The sequence below is a fragment of the Brachyhypopomus gauderio genome, chromosome 8 (assembly GCF_052324685.1).
Source record: "Brachyhypopomus gauderio isolate BG-103 chromosome 8, BGAUD_0.2, whole genome shotgun sequence".
Taxonomy (NCBI): Eukaryota; Metazoa; Chordata; class Actinopteri; order Gymnotiformes; family Hypopomidae; genus Brachyhypopomus; species Brachyhypopomus gauderio.
The window spans coordinates 15,803,046-15,819,992 of record NC_135218.1 but is presented as its reverse complement, the minus strand read 5'-3'; the positions used below and the strand labels follow the sequence as shown (position 1 = coordinate 15,819,992).

General features: G+C 43.9%; 2 protein-coding genes and 1 long non-coding RNA gene across 32 annotated transcripts in view; 1 reads left to right on the top strand and 2 right to left on the bottom strand.

The window, feature by feature from the left end:
* Nucleotides 1-1,061: 1,061 nt before the first annotated feature.
* LOC143521696 (uncharacterized) lies at nucleotides 1,062-7,557 on the bottom strand. Its single transcript, XR_013132812.1, has 3 exons — nucleotides 7,461-7,557; nucleotides 1,516-2,955; nucleotides 1,062-1,415 (listed from the first exon to the last, which is right to left on the bottom strand). It is a non-coding gene; the product is annotated as an uncharacterized LOC143521696 (long non-coding RNA).
* Nucleotides 3,828-9,427, top strand: usp1 (ubiquitin specific peptidase 1). Of its 3 annotated transcripts, none has more exons than XM_077014889.1 (9): nucleotides 3,828-4,009; nucleotides 4,661-4,848; nucleotides 4,942-5,065; nucleotides 5,174-5,272; nucleotides 5,578-5,744; nucleotides 5,958-6,670; nucleotides 6,776-6,940; nucleotides 7,123-7,324; nucleotides 7,523-9,427. In XM_077014889.1, exons 2-9 carry the CDS (start codon nucleotides 4,682-4,684, stop codon nucleotides 8,271-8,273), a joined length of 2,388 nt encoding a protein of 795 aa, XP_076871004.1. In that variant the 5' UTR covers nucleotides 3,828-4,009; nucleotides 4,661-4,681; the 3' UTR covers nucleotides 8,274-9,427. The 3 variants fall into 3 exon arrangements, with proteins under 3 accessions (XP_076871004.1, XP_076871002.1, XP_076871003.1); XM_077014887.1 differs by having other exon boundaries at nucleotides 3,830-4,009; nucleotides 5,575-5,744; XM_077014888.1 differs by lacking the exon at nucleotides 3,828-4,009 and adding an exon at nucleotides 4,031-4,188 and having other exon boundaries at nucleotides 5,575-5,744.
* Nucleotides 9,428-9,516: 89 nt separating this feature from the next.
* Nucleotides 9,517-16,947, bottom strand: part of dock7 (dedicator of cytokinesis 7) — a 39,242-nt gene continuing 31,811 nt past the window's right edge. For 15 of the 28 annotated variants that reach the window (XM_077014882.1, XM_077014865.1, XM_077014860.1 and 12 more), the window contains 13 exons: nucleotides 16,748-16,900; nucleotides 16,393-16,551; nucleotides 16,191-16,291; nucleotides 15,908-16,100; nucleotides 15,676-15,819; nucleotides 15,378-15,509; nucleotides 14,680-14,694; nucleotides 12,414-12,539; nucleotides 12,146-12,235; nucleotides 11,811-12,047; nucleotides 11,397-11,540; nucleotides 10,817-10,923; nucleotides 10,122-10,724 (listed from right to left, as the gene is read on the bottom strand). In XM_077014882.1, the coding sequence (XP_076870997.1) occupies nucleotides 10,502-10,724; nucleotides 10,817-10,923; nucleotides 11,397-11,540; nucleotides 11,811-12,047; nucleotides 12,146-12,235; nucleotides 12,414-12,539; nucleotides 14,680-14,694; nucleotides 15,378-15,509; nucleotides 15,676-15,819; nucleotides 15,908-16,100; nucleotides 16,191-16,291; nucleotides 16,393-16,551; nucleotides 16,748-16,900 (1,824 nt within the window). In that variant the 3' untranslated portion in view covers nucleotides 10,122-10,501. The other 13 variants (XM_077014858.1, XM_077014864.1, XM_077014867.1 and 10 more) reach the window with 5 other exon arrangements.

Here is a 16,947-nt window from a genome sequence, read left to right as displayed (position 1 = left end):
ATTCTTCCTCTTAGAGGTGACCTGGTCATGTAAGAAAAGGTTGATACTACCAAATGAAACTGGGAGAGTGCTAGTTTCCAGTGAAAAGGCAGCACGCATCTCGGTGGGGGCTGCCGGATTCCAGGACATGCCTCTCACTCTTGGATCACGCTGGTCTATTTCTCTGCATTTCCTCATGCTCCATCCCTAGGGCTCAGGAACAGACAATGCTGCTTTACCTCCTACAGAGCATACAGAAAGGCTCAGTCTTAAGATTAATGGAGATATGCAATAGGAAGAGGCGTGTATTTCCTCCAGTAAGGCTGCTCATCCACGGCTATACTCACACAAACAAAGGCTAACAAAAAAATATCTCACGGTTTGTTTGTTTTTTTTTGCTAATGTCAATAAGATAAAAAGGTGTGCACTCAGCCTGACGAGTTATACGAACTACTAAAAAGTGTACTGACAGCATCTCAGTTACTGCTCAAGATGAAACACACATTTAAATAGCGATTCTGTATTCATTGCATTTTTGTAATACGAAGAATGTCCGTGTTTACGTTTCAAACGTCAGGATTTAAAACACGAGCGAGCAGATCTGTGTGTGGATGATCTACGCAAAACACCTTTCAGCATCTTATTTATATGCTAACCTGGGGTGAAACATTTCACATCACAAGATTAAAATAATTTATATAATCTCAGCTTTATAGGGTTTGGGTCCCTGAAGAAACATGAACTACAAAAATAAAAACCTTCCCTCACGTCACAAATACATATATGATGTTAAAGGGGTCCTCTGATGCAGAAACTGAAGTGTTACCAAGTTTTTTATGTTTTAGTAAGTTTTTACATCTACATCGGGCTTAGATAGGAGCAGAATTTGTGTATTTGCACTCATGCTGTCAAAACAAATATACTGTACGAATAAGGCTTGATTTGCATTAATAATTAATAATCACAGAGCAGTCATACTTTTATGAATCTTAATTTATTGGTTAAAAAATAAGAATAAAAACTGTGTTGCAGACCCAGGACAAGCGGACTGAACCCAGACTATTGGGAGGAAATGTTGATAACCACTTGTTTTAGGTACAATGGTACTCCAAAAAGCAGTTCCTTTCATCTGAAAAGCATAGCCGCACACTACACTTCCTGCAGAGGGTATTAGTGTAGCCTTTATCACAGTGTCTGCAGCGTCCTCTTTTTGATTTCACCGAGAAATGTGCGAACATGTCCTTGCGCACATCCACTGGCGGTACACATAACCTCCTCTTGGCAGACACACGTCTCTGTGGTATTACTGCCATGGATGTCAAAGGGCTCTGAGATGTCACTGGTGATACGGAGCTCCATGATGTCGTCGGTGATACAGGGCTCCCCCTGCCTAAAGATGGTCGCCCTCGCTGTGGTTTTGGGGTAATTGAGTTTACCTGAAGAAAATTAGAAAAAGATAAATTACAATTACAAACAGAGATTAAAATGATGTAAATAGTGGAATATTTAATAACACAAACAAAGATTGATCCTTACCAGGACGAGAGAAGATGCTATTTGTGCCTGAAACCCTCTCCTGTTCAGAATCTCCTTCTTGGGAATGTTGCACGCTTTGCAGTCCCTCTTGTATAGGAGCCAGGCATTTATAACGGCAAGGGTGATGGTGTGCCAGAAGATGTACATGTACCAGCGATGTGATTTCATCGGGAACTTGTACTTGGCAGCAAATGAGTCCAGCAAATCCACACCACCCATGTGTTTGTTCTAGGCATCCACGATGTACGGCCTCTCAACCTATGTATATGATTTGTTTGCTTGGTTCCAGCGCTTAATCTTGGTGACCGGTTCTGGGCCAGCAAAGGATGACACAAGGGTGGCTGCCCTGTTGTCATACCATCTCACAGCACAGATGTTGTGGTTTCCCTCCACTCTGACATCAAAGCTTCCTCTCCCCTTTTTCTTCAAACTCTTCTCATCTTCAAGGAAACAGTTTGGTAGGCGTGCCTGTCTGGCTGTCCATACAAAATGCATTACATGGTCAAGGAGCTGAACTACTAAGAGGACAGAAGTGAAGTAGTTGTCAGCATAGATTTTATAGTTTTGACCATCTGGAAGTGTGGAGACAAGCTTCATTACATCGCCTGGCATTCCAAGTTCAGATCTGGCTTGTCTTCCATCGATGCTGCCTTGGTACACATCAAAGTCACAGAGGATGCCAGAGGACGCAGTTCTCACCCACAATTTGAAGCCCCATGGATTGGGTTTGCTTCGCATTTGTTGCTTTATGCCACTAAATTTCCCCTTGAATGGAACCATCATCTCATCTACTGAGTTGTGCTCTTCAGGTATCACGAGCAGGCATTTCTCTCTAAAGGAAGCTAGCCATGGTCTGAGTTTCCAGAGTTTGTCTTTCTTTTGTGCCTCTGACACTGTGCGGTTGTTGACAAAATGCAAAGATGTTGAGAGACTTAACCATACCGTGTGTCTGCTTCCCAGTACATACGGACTCCAGACATTTGCATCAGGCCCATCTTCAGGTACATGCCAATCATTTGCTCAATTTCCTTGTCACTGGTGTTTAGACATGTGCTATGCTTTTGTAGGCTGTACACATTTGTGTTTTCTGTCAGAGCCTGGATCATGTCTTCTGTCACAAACCTTCTGAAGTATTCTAATGGTGTATGGAGATTAAGAGCACCACTCGTGACATCTGGACCAGAGAAATTGGTACATGGACTAGTGAATTCCCTTTGTCAGCCAGCGATATCGGTCCTGGGGCATGGTCCGATAAGTTGTTTGGCTTGGTTCAGTTGCTGCAACTTCCTCTTCATCAGCAGTTGGGCAATCTATGGGTGCCTGGTTCTGTTTGTGCAGCTCCTCGTCACTGGTGTATGATTCCATTTCAAAATCACTCTGCAGTTTGAACAGTGTCAATGACATCTTTCACGGTGTACAGATTTCCTTGCTCGTAGCATTCTGGAACGAAAAGGAAGGATTAGAAGGTGGGAAGGATTAGAGAATGCTAAAATATGAATCATTTCAATGCAAATTCATGCTAATTGTGTGATACATTCCCCTCAAGTCACACAATGTATGGATGTAAGTGGGCAGGGGAATTGCAAGTATGGTGCATTGTTCTGGACTCTGTGGATCCAAGTGGTCTGGGTTCTCCTTTTATTATGTTGATCTAAGTGGCCATGCAGTGCATTGTGTGACTTAGATCAACATAGTGTTAGTGTTTTTGGTACAGCTAAACGTGATGTAATTTTGCAACAAGGGGCCTTACAGGGAAACATGCACATTGCCTTTGATTCCTTAAACTTTAAACATTGTTTCCACAAAATGAGCTCCTGGCGTAACTGGCCGCGCCAGCAGAGTTCAAAATCGATGAATGAAACAAGATGGAGTCTTAAATAAAATGCCACCCAATTTAATCCAGATGTCTGGTTAATCGTAAATTATACATCGTTTGTGATGATATGATTGTTGGTACAAACATGGATCATAATCCAAAACCTCCTAAATGGTTTGGAGGTCTAACATATTAACAGATGCATAAACCAGCACCAAATTGCGTAGCCACACCGATCCTGCGGGGTTTGACCCAGAGCCCTGGTTTGACCATGCAGTCTATGGGCTTAACTCCCTCAGGAACAACGAGATCACGTGACGCAACTGGTACTCTGAAATTTTGCCTGTACAAATTACACAATCTTTACTTGTTTTATATTTAAACATTTAAAATTACACGTGCCGTAACAACAGCTACACGATTTTATTCACAAATCGCGGTCCTTGGGGATTTTTTGCTTAAAGCAGCTAATTAAACCAACGCCACCTTCCATCAAGTCGACAACGGCAGTGGGTGTGCTGCTTTTTGGAAAACGCGCCAAGTTCTACGTCCGCCCAGCCCGACGAAGTTGTCAAACTGTTTACCTTCTTACGGCGAATTAAGACGTTATTCAGCTGACGCCGCGCCAAGATGTAACCGGCCTTCTGTAAGAGCGTTTACGTAAACACCGTACTACAGGTTTGTAACCATGGTTTATTTACGTACTATCCAGCCAGCCTATGCGCACTAGATTCCCGCCTTTACCTAGGAAGGCAGCGCGCGCGCGTTCTCTTCCCGTCCACCGGCGCTGCTGGCTAACCGGCTAAACGGACTAATGTTTACCAGACGTCAGTGCCGGCGTGTTTACATCGAATAAGGTACTTATGTGACATTAGTAACGTCTTCCCGTGTCTATAAGTCGTAGACGGCCCGTTTACACCGACGTGCGTGCGTTTGGTGTGGGCAGAGAGGTGGCTGGCTAGCTAGCTGGCAGCTAGCGTGTATTATAGTTACAGGCCCACACGAGCGGTTGAGCTGTAGGCGAGGTGCTCAACTCTGAAGATGTGTCGATCTGACTGAGTCCAGACGTTTACGCGCTCGTTTAGAAAGTTCAATTTGACTGCTACTTCTGCAGATAACCTTTAGCCGGGCTGCTAGCCTGAGTTAGCTTGCTAAACATTGTGGGCTTTAGCTAGCGAATGATTCTCGGTTGTTTTTCACTGGATGATGGCAGTGGACACGGACGTCTGCCTTGTTTATTTAGATCAGTTGCGGTTTGTTTAAAGTTTTGCTTTCTGTGTTTTTTTTCCCCACAATGAACTAATATTTCAGCGTGATTTTCACTCCCAGTTTTCTCGTAGGCGGGGCAAAATGCCCGGCCTGGAGGACGAGAGAGTTGTGGCTGCGCATGGAAGTCCAATGAAAAAGAGTCGACTCTCCCTGAAGTTCTTCCAGAAGAAAGAGACCAAACGGGCGCTGGACTTCTCCGAGCCCCGAGCGGAGGAGACGATCGCCGCCGACCCAGAAGAAACTGCGAGGTGTTGCCTTAGAAAGCACTGTACCTGCCACCTGAATTACTGTTGCATCCAGCCACCGTGCAGAATATAATCGAGTGTTTATTTTTGTTTAAGTTGTGAGCAGATAGTCCCAGTGCCTTGTCCCTCATCGATTCCTTCTGGAAAAAGAGAGAACCTTGTCCCCTTTGTGGGTCTTAACAATCTGGGAAATACTTGCTACCTGAACAGCATTCTTCAGGTTTGTCAAAGTTTTGTTGTAAACTGTAAATTATGTGCATGCTTTAGTATTTGAATTTCTATGTTCACATGATGTGACTGTTCACTTACTGTTTCTTATGCATGGCAGGTCTTGTATTACTGCCCTGGATTTAAAGATGCTATTAAAACCTTGTATCTTTTGTCTAAACTAAAAGACAAACAGAAAACTGATGCTAAAAGTGAAGAGGTATGTCTCCAGCTATTAATTATAGCTCCAGCTATTAATTATAAGTTGCTAATTCTCGTTATGTAAAAATTGGACTAATTAATTAATGGCATATTTAAAAGTTCAGTTTGTAGTTTCTAAGCATCACATTGTCCATCCCCCAGTGTGTCAGATGGGCCCTTCCTCACAGCACTGTAGTGAATAAATCTGTGATGGACCAAGTTAATTGTAAACATGTTCATAAATTCATGGCAATTCCAAAAGGGGGTGCTCTATTGTACTGTATTGTAATGATGTTTAAAAAGCACTTGATTTGGTGTCAGCAGGGAGAATCTCAAGATGATTCCATGCGTGTTCACATGGAATTGCTCGGCAGTTTCCATAGCCTGATCTCATCAGTGGAGCAGCTGCAGTCCAGCTTCCTTTTTAACCCAGAGAAATACAGTGAAGGAGAGTTGGCCACACCCCCACGCAAAGTTCTCAACACACTAAGGTACTTCTGGGAACTGCTTCCATTAGCAGCCCTCATCCTCTAAGCATTCCTAGCTTTTTATTTAAAAATCCAAGATGAGCACAACTAAGATTGATCTTAAAACATAGACGACCCTGTAATTATTTTGAACTTGCTAGTCCAACCAAGTGAAATTCTAGATAATTATGGATTACAGCTGAACAAAAACAAACATCCTTTCCATACCCATGGCAGGCAGCTAAATCCCATGTATGAAGGCTTTCTGCAGCACGACGCCCAGGAGGTTCTGCAGTGCATTCTTGCATACATCCAGGAGGCCTGTGACGCCATTAAAAAAGAACTGAGAAGTGATCAAGACGAGCCCAACATGGCAGAGGGTGACGCGATCGGCACAGGGGACAGGACGACTACCCAAGAGGAAGACGAGAACTCTGATGGCCAGCTGAGTGGGAAAAGAAAAAGTGACACCGAAGCCGGCAATGCCAAGAAGAAGCCAAAGTCTCAGAGCAAACCAAACAAAAACGAAGAGGGGAGCAAGCCTTTCACCCGGTCAAAGAGAAAGTCGTCCGGTGATGCCATGAAAAATGGGTCAGCTCTGGGTGAGGAGAGGACCAAAGAAGCGGAGGCACAGGGGGAAGAGAAGGAGCAAAGGAAGGAGGGAGCAAGCAACACAGAGGAGGAGAAGAGTGAGGGAACCACGAAAGAAGTGAGCAAAAGGAAGAAGAGAGCAAAACTGAGCTGGCTGAAGTCTTCGGGGAAGCAGCCCAGTATCTTCTCAAAGTTTCGCAGCATGGGCAAAATGAGTTCCCACACTGGCGAAAAGGCAGAGGGCAAGGCGGACCACCCCAACACCAGTAATGATCAGAAACCTCAGGACCAGGAGAAGGCGTCCTCTGAAAAAGACAATCTCACACCTGTGACACATCAGAATGGTGCAACGAGAGGAGGTAATTTTGGACACCAATACTTTTATGGCGTGTGTGTGTCTTAAGGAGCATCATTGGAAAGTCACAGTTTAATATATCTCATCTAACTTTTCGACAATTGAACAGAACTGCATGCCTTGGACATGCTAAAGCAGCTGTTCCAGGGTCAGCTGGTGCTGCGGACACGCTGCCTAGAATGCGAGTGCTACACTGAAAGGAGAGAGGACTTCCAGGACATAAGTGTACCAGTGCAAGAGGACGAGAACTGCTGCTCGAGTCCCAGTTCAGAAAGTTAGTAGATTTCATGCATGCACTCAGACAAACGTGTACATAGATAATAAAGACATCTGTCTAAACCTTAAAGAAAAAACATCTGTTGTTATCACTATGAAAATATATTGGTTAAGGGTTATTTAGCATCTGAGAAACCAGCCATAATGTAACTTTTTTCACTGTCTTCTCAATATCCTCAGTTTCTCCAGATCCTAAGCCTGACCGAAAGACGTTAAAGTGGGCCATCTCTCAGTTTGCATCAGTGGAGCGGATCGTTGGGCCAGATAAGTACTTCTGTGAGACGTGCCATCATTATACGGAGGCTGAAAGAAGTCTTCTGTTTGACAAGACCCCAGAAGTTGTTACAATTCACCTGAAGTGTTTCTCAGCCAGTGGCTCAGAGTACGTTTCCAAATTTTCGATGGTTTGGATTATTATTTGCATGCACTAAGTGTGGAAATTTGTTTGGGTATGATTTTAGTGTTGTGTCTGGGAAAACAATCACCTGAATACTAGATGTAGTTATTAAATTACTTACTTCTGCTTGAGTGGTCTCTGTAAATGCTGATGTCCACTGCCTCCTGCATCCCTTTTGGACAGGATGGACCCATATGCTGGACTGTCCAAGGTGAACACACCTCTCCAGACTCCTCTCCGCCTCTCGCTGGAGGAGTGGTGTACGCAACCCGTTGCCCCTGACCAGGGGCGCCATTACAGGCTGTTTGCTGTAGTGATGCACAGTGGGGTCACCATCAGTAGTGGCCATTACACCACCTACATCCGCATGACAGACCTCCACGGCACCAACCTAAAGTCCCAGCCTCTGGAGGAGGAGAGAAATGAGGGCAGAGAGACCGTGAAGAAAGAAGAGGTTCTGGTGCCGGATTACGATGATGGGGAGGTGTCCTTCAGCTTGAGCCGCAGAATGACAAACACGTCCGGTGATACCGTAGCGACTGCCACCTCCGGCAAAGTGGGCGGGAAGAGACCTTCAGAGGGCGTCGGCCTCTTAGGGGGTCAGCGGAGCGTCTCCAACTACGAGCTCAGCAGCAGCAAACAGTCCAGTTCTGAGAAGTCTGCTTGCACCAGCAGTGCTCCTGTGCAGAACGAAGGCCTGAAAAAAGAAAGGCTGGAAGAAGACAGAGGTTCCAGGAGACAGGAGAGTGAGGTGTGTTTTGGCTCTGCTCTGCAGAACCTTCTGGACTATGAGGGGAAGTGGATGCTGTTCGATGACTCGGAGGTTAGGCTCTTTGAAGAAGACGAATTCCTCAGAGCCTGCTCTCCCGAGACCTGTTCCACCTCCACACCTTACCTCCTCTTCTACAAAAAGATTAAAGGAGAAATAAACTGATGGCTGCAGTCCATAACCATGGCACCACATTTGTCGATTCCATATAAATTATCAAAGATAAAAACCTGACCCTAATTGGGTCATCTTTTGTCATCGCTGAAGAAAGGTTTAAGGCATAATGCTGATGACAATGCACACAGGTACACATTTATATATGCCATAATGTCCCTTTTTTCGAGGGGTCCTCTTTCAGGAGCTTGAACTCCTTATTGTACTCCCCCTTCCCTTGAAACCCTTGACACGAAAGCCACAGACTTTTGGGTGGCTCTCGCAAAATGCACCTTGCTACTTGCTGTTTGTATTGTAAATCGTTTCTGTAATTCACTCTTATTTCACTGCCTGATACAAGTAGTGTGCTTGTGCGCCGGTTTTTGTTTTTTAAAATTATTTTTAAGAACTCTTGTACGTCTAATTTTATCCCTGAAGTATTCATTCGGGTTATTTGTCAAAGGTAGTTGACGGGGAGTGTAAAGATGAAGCACCATATCATTTAGACACGGCTGGGCTGTTCTCAGGTTCAGCCAGACCACAACATGCCTCCATCTTGGGAACACATTTGCCACTTGCTGAGATTAGACTGACTGCACACAATCCAATATAGCTGAATGTGTTTGTGTGCAGGGTCTAAGTGTGAAGGTACACCTAACCTTTTCAACCATACCTCATTCCAGTGAAAGCTTTTTTTTTTTCTTTTGTTGCCGTTTCCATGTGGTGATCAACTTGGGGCTTATTCCAGAGAGCTAAACCATGTGGATCAGGCTTATTAAATGTGATCAAGCTAAGTGCTTAAGCACACACACAAATGCAGCAGACATTAAGATATATAAACAATTATATACGGTAGGAAGCGCCAAAGGACAGCTGTGGTAATTTTACAAATGGAAGCAGCTGACTTATTCTGCAAGGTGCTCTGAGGAATAAGTCCCTGTTCTCCACTGCATTCATTGGTGTAAAGCTAAAGCCATTGTAAAAGCAATAAAACTGACTATTTTACTATGGAGAAGTAACTTATGACTATAGTAAAGGTGTTGCGGTATATGTGGGCAGAGGGAAATGACTAAATATTTCCTTGATTTTCTATTCTGGCCTTTTTCTGTAGATTTTCATATACCTCTATTAAACATTAGCACATTAAAAAAAGTGTAATTGTATTTACTACATAAAAATTGAACACACTGCATTAAAATATTTATTTAATAAAATACTTAAGGTAAACAAAAGCTACATAAAAATTATTCAAGAATGTTTAAAACATTTCAATGTTTAAAGAAATGTAACAAAAAAAGATAAATAGTGGTACCTTTTTTTTTTTTGCATGTTTTTCATTCGGATTAAATAGTAAACTTTCAAAGTCGTACCAGGTGTTGTAAAATGCATTAAGACACTAATAATAAAAAAGTGCACACAGGATATTGAATACAGTTGACACGTATGCTTTCAATCCGAATGATTGTAACAGGCCTTTTTTGTAAATGCATACAAAACTGGAATGACATTCCTTCTTAACACTAACTTTAGCTTTTTCACTTTGTTTGAATACTGATTTTTTCCATTGAGAATTTAATATTTACAAACAAATAAATTAGATCAGGGCTGGCTAGAATTTCCTCTTCACATTTCAAACTTGCGAAGGCTCATTCTGCTGAAGGAGTCCCTGGAGGGGAGAGGAGAGAGACTGCTGAACAAATTATCAGATTTTCTGGTATAACGTGCCAGACACTGGTATACTCTACATTGATTAAACACTACAGTAAGTGCTAAACTGCAATTTTAAGCTAAAGTGAACTAAACCATGGAAACGAGTTTTTCTGGATCCGGATACCTTTTCAAGATGTCCGTTTGCTGCTCGACAAATTAACAAAGTAAAGGGTCATCAGACATACAGCACATGATGTAAGAACAGGTTTGTTATTAACTCATGATGTAAAGGGGAATATCCAGTCAAGCTTTCAAATATAAACTAGATTAATTATTAAGTGATTTGACCATGATTTTTCAGTTGTGGCCTGTTGCACAAAAGTCATTTATTGCTGACCCAAACACTAAACATGATGCGAGACTTGTGGTTCTCTCCCACAGTCAAAGCACATTGTGTGTGCAAAACCTTCAAAGTGGACACACATTTCTCTCTTACTCGCTATTCCACACCATCGACTTGTCATTTTGGATTGTTCCTAAAGCCATGCTTTGCTTTCCCTGCTAAGCGTTTTTATTACTGCATGTAGTACCTAGTACACTGTGCAAGGAGAGTGTATGGCCTGCTGTTGTGAATTGCCTGCAAACCTGTGTGAGTTGACCTGGAGCATGGGCTTGTAGAGCTGAGGAATCTTCCTGTTGATGAGAGGCTGAAGAGCTTCCTTCAACCTGTGGTAGTTCCTCTCCAGTTCCCTCTGGTACTCCTTCTGATCAGGACCTATCAAACTCTTATTTTTGCGAAGAGCGTCTTCGCATCTAGTTATGGAGGGGTAGAATAATGGTGATTAAAGTATACAAAGGCAACAGAAACAGACATTTCTTTTAAGGTAGGAATTCAGTGTTTTTACCTCTTGGTAAAGTCCTTAAAGCAAAGCCTCAGTTTATTATGGTGCCTGTATAGTTTAGGATCACTTGGGATCTCAGACAAGAACACCTGGGCAACCTCAAGCGGACCCTGTGGAGAAACATGAAGTGTATATTACAAATATCCATACATTCACCACTACATTTCACCATATTTCTCAGGCCACTGGTGTTTTATCATAACCTTAAAATCCAGACACCGGTTAACTTGTTCTAGTTGGAGTGATTTCCAACATCCAGGTGTTTGAGACTGACATTTTTCAGTCAAATCAGACTGCAAAAATAATTTTTGTGGTGTTTTTCACACCAATAGTTGCAGTTTCTCAGCAAGTGTGACTTAAGAGTACATTTTGCATCTCTGGGGGAAACTAAAGATCCATCCTCAAGTGGTTCATGCATTAAGTGGTCAGTTCATTAAGAGTTCAGTTCTCAAAGAACCGAGGTAGAGTTTGCACAGGTAAGAATGCAGCCTGCAACATGGCTTGCACTTAGTTAAGAAAACAGCGAAACTCAACGTGAAACCACATTGGGCGTCTCGTACTGAGGGAGCACATGCTTAGTCACCTGGTTGACGGTGGTGCCCACAGAGCCCTGCAGCACCATCTGAAGCATCTTGGCGTCGGCTGGGTCCTGATGCGTGGCAAAGGCCAGCTCCTGGGTCTTCTTCTGCATGTCCTCAATGGCTACCTCAATGGGCATGGAGATTATCTGAGCACACACAAAAAAAACAGATCATTTAGGGAATCTGTAGTGGATTTTCCTTCTTTAGTGCATATTTGAAGTGAGGGGCCAGAAGTTATTTCAAAATTTTCACTATACATTGGCTTCAGAGTAGTCTTAAGCAATCTGCACCATGTGTTAATGTGTTCTGCTGACAAAATTTAAGGTTTGTTCCCTAAACCAATTCAAAAGGGTATGCATCTGTTTCCATCAAGAGTTTTGTTGAGACAGAGGGAAGCCCAGCTGTAGCCAGGTTACCTCCTCCTTGTGGATGATGTTGATGCGGGTCTTGATGTAGGGGAAGGCGTGGCTGGTGGTGAGGATGGTCTTGCGCTTAAACTGCTCGTGCAGGTCACCGTGTGCACGGCCGTCCAGCGTGAATGGTGTGCAGTAAACAAAGCGCCGCAGGTTGTAGTTCTTGTCAAAATACGTGATGCGATCTTTCATCTCGTACGTGTCAAAGTACGGCTCCACGTAAGTGATTTGAATGAAAGCCTGTCACAGAATAGCACAGTCATTTAAGATTGCAGATGTATTTTTTCCCTCAGTCATGGATCAACTCGTACACACAAAAATGCTAAATAATTAGCTACCTTATTTGGATCCAGTTTACATTTGTCCACTGGATTGGAATCTTTTATGACTTCAACTTGATCTTCCCCAAATCTCTCCCCATAGAAACCCTGAGAAAGGAAATATTCAGTTTGTGTGGCAGTGTGTGTGTGTGTGTGTGTGTGTTGGTGTGTGACATTACAGGCATGCACACATGATCACATGATCACATTCACCCATAAATACAGAAGCACATGCATACAAGAAAAAAACAGGGATTTAACTAAAGAGCTTCAATCAAGAGCATACCTCAAGCCGATGAGAGATCTCAGCCAGCTTTGTGATTGCTGGCTCTTTGTACACAAACTCTTGCTCATCCAAGTCGCCAAATTTAGACCCATAAAATCCAACTCTGAAGTAAGTTCCAAACATTCGCTTTCCATCCTACAACACACAAAGTCAATGTTTACCTCACATTTACCTTAAAATCACTCCATCTACATACCTACGAAAGAAGTGTCAAAATTATTGTTTTTAGCTTTAGGATTTTTAATAACAATATTTCTAAAGAAAAATTATGAGCAAGCAGAATTATAGTAACTCTGGTTTATCTGGATTAACATGAACTTGACAAGAAAAAAAGTTCATGTTGACTTAGCAATAAGGTATTAGATTAAACAGCAATGTCAACACTGTCTGGTAAATGAGTACATGTAAACATTTAGAGAGAGCCTGGCAGTGCAGTACTGCAATAATGAGATGAGCAGAAACATAATTTTAAATGTTCAATATGGAAGACCAATCACTACTCTGTATTGACGTATACTGAATTGTGAGACATTTTCAAAGGCGTTAGCGAGGAGAACATGTGGAACTGAAAATGAAACATGGCATCAGGTCTGCTGTCAAACGCCGCTAGGCTGAACAGAATCAACCACACTTGTCTTAAAAGACATTCTTCAGCCAAAACAGACCTGAACAGAACAAGTGAGAACTTGTGATTTGAACAACTACATAACATGGTAAACAGAATAATGTTACCACAAAAGAGAGAACAGAGTCAAAGAGAAAAAAGTTGGCACAAGACTCTGTTTGATGGTTCATCTGAACGGCCCCCCCACCTCCTACAGACCAAAGCGGTTTAGTCTTAGCCACTGGCTTGGCCCAGAACGTCTCGGAGTAATGGTAAACAGGGAGAATGGTCAGGGGGCCAGGTGCCAGTGTGGTTGACGGAATACAGACAGATGTTTGCAGTGAGGAATAGGGAAGGGAAACATATAGTGTCAATAAAATGCCAACTCCATGCCAAGTCAATAGCAGGCCTTCTTTCCACGGACCAGATGAAAATACTGACAATTCAGTGTGCCTACAGACACCAGTCTCAGCTCTTTGAGGAGGCTCAGCCCAAACTAGGTCCACTGCAGTCAGTACTCTCATTATTAAAACAAAATGAATAAACCCTAAAACTAGAAACTTACCACAAGACAAAATAAGTAAAAGTAGGAAGAGGAGGGGGTCGGCAACCAGGGGAAAAGAAAAAAAGGAGAGAACAAAACATATTTAATCAGGGAACCAGGAACCTCACCAACAAACAAAAACATAACCCCACACACAGACACAAACAGAAAACAGCAATATTACTGACCACTACAACTCAACTCCCACATAACAGAGACAGAACATGGAAGAACCCCAAAACTAGACACATGCGGTAGGGAAAAGAGAGGTGAGAGAGTGTGGGATGGATTAAGAGACAGGACACCCCATTCTCCACAGTGCAAGCACTTAAGGGACAGGACAGAATCATGCTACTCTGTCCATGGAATGGGAATTTGCTGGTCTGTATCATGCAGTTAAACATTATAAAGACATATATGACAAACTAGACACAAACAAACTGTAACTCAGGGGTCGATTTAGTTCTAGTTAAACGGAGACCGCTAGCGCTGTTGAATTCCATAAACATCTTGAAAAAGCATGTTAACTTTGCAATATCACTCTCCCAGAGAAGGAAAAAAGTGGAATGTATTCGACCAACTGTCAATTAAGAGTTCAAGAAGGCTGGGCAAAACATTGCCAATTTGTCAGTATGCTAATATTCACTTGGCGGTGGGTATTGTTTAGGCTGTCAGCAATAAATCGAACCCTGTGCTTTATGACGACCGCGGTGAGATCACGTCGAGGCCGGGTGCTAATGGAAGACAGAAACGGACTAAGAATAAATGAGGAAAATGATGCAGACGAAGTGAGGCATTCCTCAACAACTCATCATTAGTGGAGCAGAGCAGGTCCCATGCATGTCCTGCCCAGACCAGCAATGTTAACAACACTGCCTCTCCTCGGGAGAGGAAGGAAGTGAGAGAATGATGACGAAAAAGAGAAAGGTTGGAGGGACGAGGTTGCTGCCGCAAACACACATTGGCAGCAGTCCCACAGGCGGAGAGATGGAGGGATGGACAGAATGTCCATAAAAAAAAATGTTAATGGATCGGATTCACAGCAGAGAGAGAGCCAGGATAAATGCCCACAGCTTGCACATGTGGGCCAAGCATTAACCACGAGGTTCACCACCTACCTCCCAGCCAGTGCTCTGTGTGACAGAAAGAATACAAGACAAATCAACACACACCCGCTGTCAAACCCTGCAGAGGCTCACCACAGCAAGGCACTATGGGTAGCCACAGATATCGTTCCCAAAGGGCACAATCGCAATCCCCCATGCAACAGCCCAACCCCGCCCAGCTGTGCCTACATGCAAGGCCTATTGAATGTGGTCATAGGAAGCACCGTTGCCAACTTTGACACAAGTTCCTACACATGCAAAGCTCCCCGTCATTTGGCACTGTGTTCAAAATCAGCTGTGGATGTCAGTGGGGGAAAAAAGGAGTGTATTTTCACAATGCGTCTCAGTGGGAATCAGAATATGTCATGCTTATGCCAAACCATAAGGACTTTGTAATTCCACCCAATTATTTGATGGACTACACAGTCTGACAGCAGGCTAGTCAAGTGCACGGGTGTGTACATGGTTGTCTTTCCTGTGTGTATGTATGTACATACAAGAAACAGAACAAACTAGCACAATTTGCTTGTGTTCAAACATTACAGTGTATTTGGTAAATGCCTTTTTGTGAGACGTGGGCGTTTAATAATGTCCGAATGCGAAGTGCTATTGTGTTAAAACTGTGAGTTCCAGCTGGTATATTGGCCAACGAGGATGTAAACCTGCATGGTCCCTCTTGCACTGTCTGATGCATCTGTCGGAGCATTTACCTGGTGCACGATTTTGCCAAAGGCTTCTTGCAGTTTACCATGAATGGTGGACAGCTTCTTAGCATCCCTGTTGGCTTCATGAATGGGGATGAGCACCTTATAGACTTCATTCACCGCCTCATACATGCCAGCCTGCAGCCAGAGAGAGAGAAAACAAGGTCCCTTACCCAGTATCCTCTACTGCAGAACAGCCCACAAACCCGAATCGTCGCATGCAGCGATCTGCAGTGCTTGTGTAGTGAGCGACCTGCGTAGCGCTCGGCAGGATTAGAAAGACCCACATTGCGTCCTTGCTCACCATAGAGAAAGATGCAGCCGCTTGTTCCAGCAGCCCCACCAGGCCGGCCTCGGTGAAGTACTTCCCGGAGCAGATGCCCTCCTCATCTGGCGAGACCACGTCATCAGACACCGCCGACTCCTCCAGCACGTTCGACGAGATGTTCTGAGGCAAAACAAAACGTGTAATTTATGGAGCACTTCATTTGCGAGGACAGCCAGCAGGGGCAGGTGAGAGAGGACGGGCTGTGTACCTGGAATGTGACACAGCCCACAGGCAGGTACTTGCGGTCCTCTAGCATACTGAGGTACTCTGCCACCAGGGCGGCGCTGTGGACTAGGCACTGGGCTGCCTCTGCATGGTTGTTCCTCTCAGAGTGCTTCCCCGCCATGTTCTGGAGCCACGTCAGACGCAGGTCAGGAGACGTCTGATAGCCCTTCGCAATTCTACGTTTAAAAGAGACACCAGACTGTAGAGTACGTGGGTGTAGATCTATTTCTACATTTGTCTTACTGTCTGCATTTGTAATTTTGTACCTATACATCAAGTCAATAAGCATTTCTGGATCCTCTTGATGTTCCTTCATCTTTACTGTGTCTGACAAAATCATATGCAGGTTAAAAACCAGGTCTTGAACCTAAAATGAGAAAAATAAATAAATAAACAATCGATTCTCAAATAAAACTATACATGAAGAAGCCTCTTGAATGTCTCAGATAATGACTGCACAAGACCGACCTGGTCGGGGAAGGTGGTCTCTCGCAGTTCCAGGTCCTCTTCAGCATAGGTGAGGATAGTTTTGAGTGAACGTCGTAGAAACTCCTCGTTGAAGTTCTGGGACGTGCCCACCAGAGACGACAGGGACATGGTCACCTGCATCTTCACTCGGGCAAAATTCTGCAGGAGCGGACAGGACACACACATACACACGCACACACAGACATACTATGTCTGTACCTCTGCTCGAGGAGAAACGCCCAAGACAACATTGCTTGTCAAAAAACAAAAAACAAACCCGATTTGGTTTAAAGAACGGTGCAATAATTAAAACAAAGGTCTACATTGTGCACTTGAAGCCTTTTTCAGCACTCACGTTCCCGATCTCGAAGTTCTGCCTCATGAGCAGGTAGAGGGAGGCGCTGGCGTGGGAGCGGATGGTGCTGATGCAGCTACTGCAGTTACGGAGCAGGCGGAGGCAAAGGTCAGCGCACTGCTCCGTCTCCTCCTCGAACAGCAGCTCGGGGAACTACACCACCATGCACAGAAACCAGAAACCCCGTCAGCACGCAAACC

Coding starts and splice junctions, on each gene's coding strand:
- usp1 (XM_077014887.1), top strand. CDS start 4,682: ATGCCCGGCCTGGAGGACGAGAGAGTTGTGGCTGCGCATGGAAGTCCA. Junction 5,273..5,574: donor CTGATGCTAAAAGTGAAGAG/GTATGTCTCCAG, acceptor ATTTGGTGTCAG/CAGGGAGAATCTCAAGATGA. Junction 6,941..7,122: donor CTCGAGTCCCAGTTCAGAAA/GTTAGTAGATTT, acceptor CAATATCCTCAG/TTTCTCCAGATCCTAAGCCT.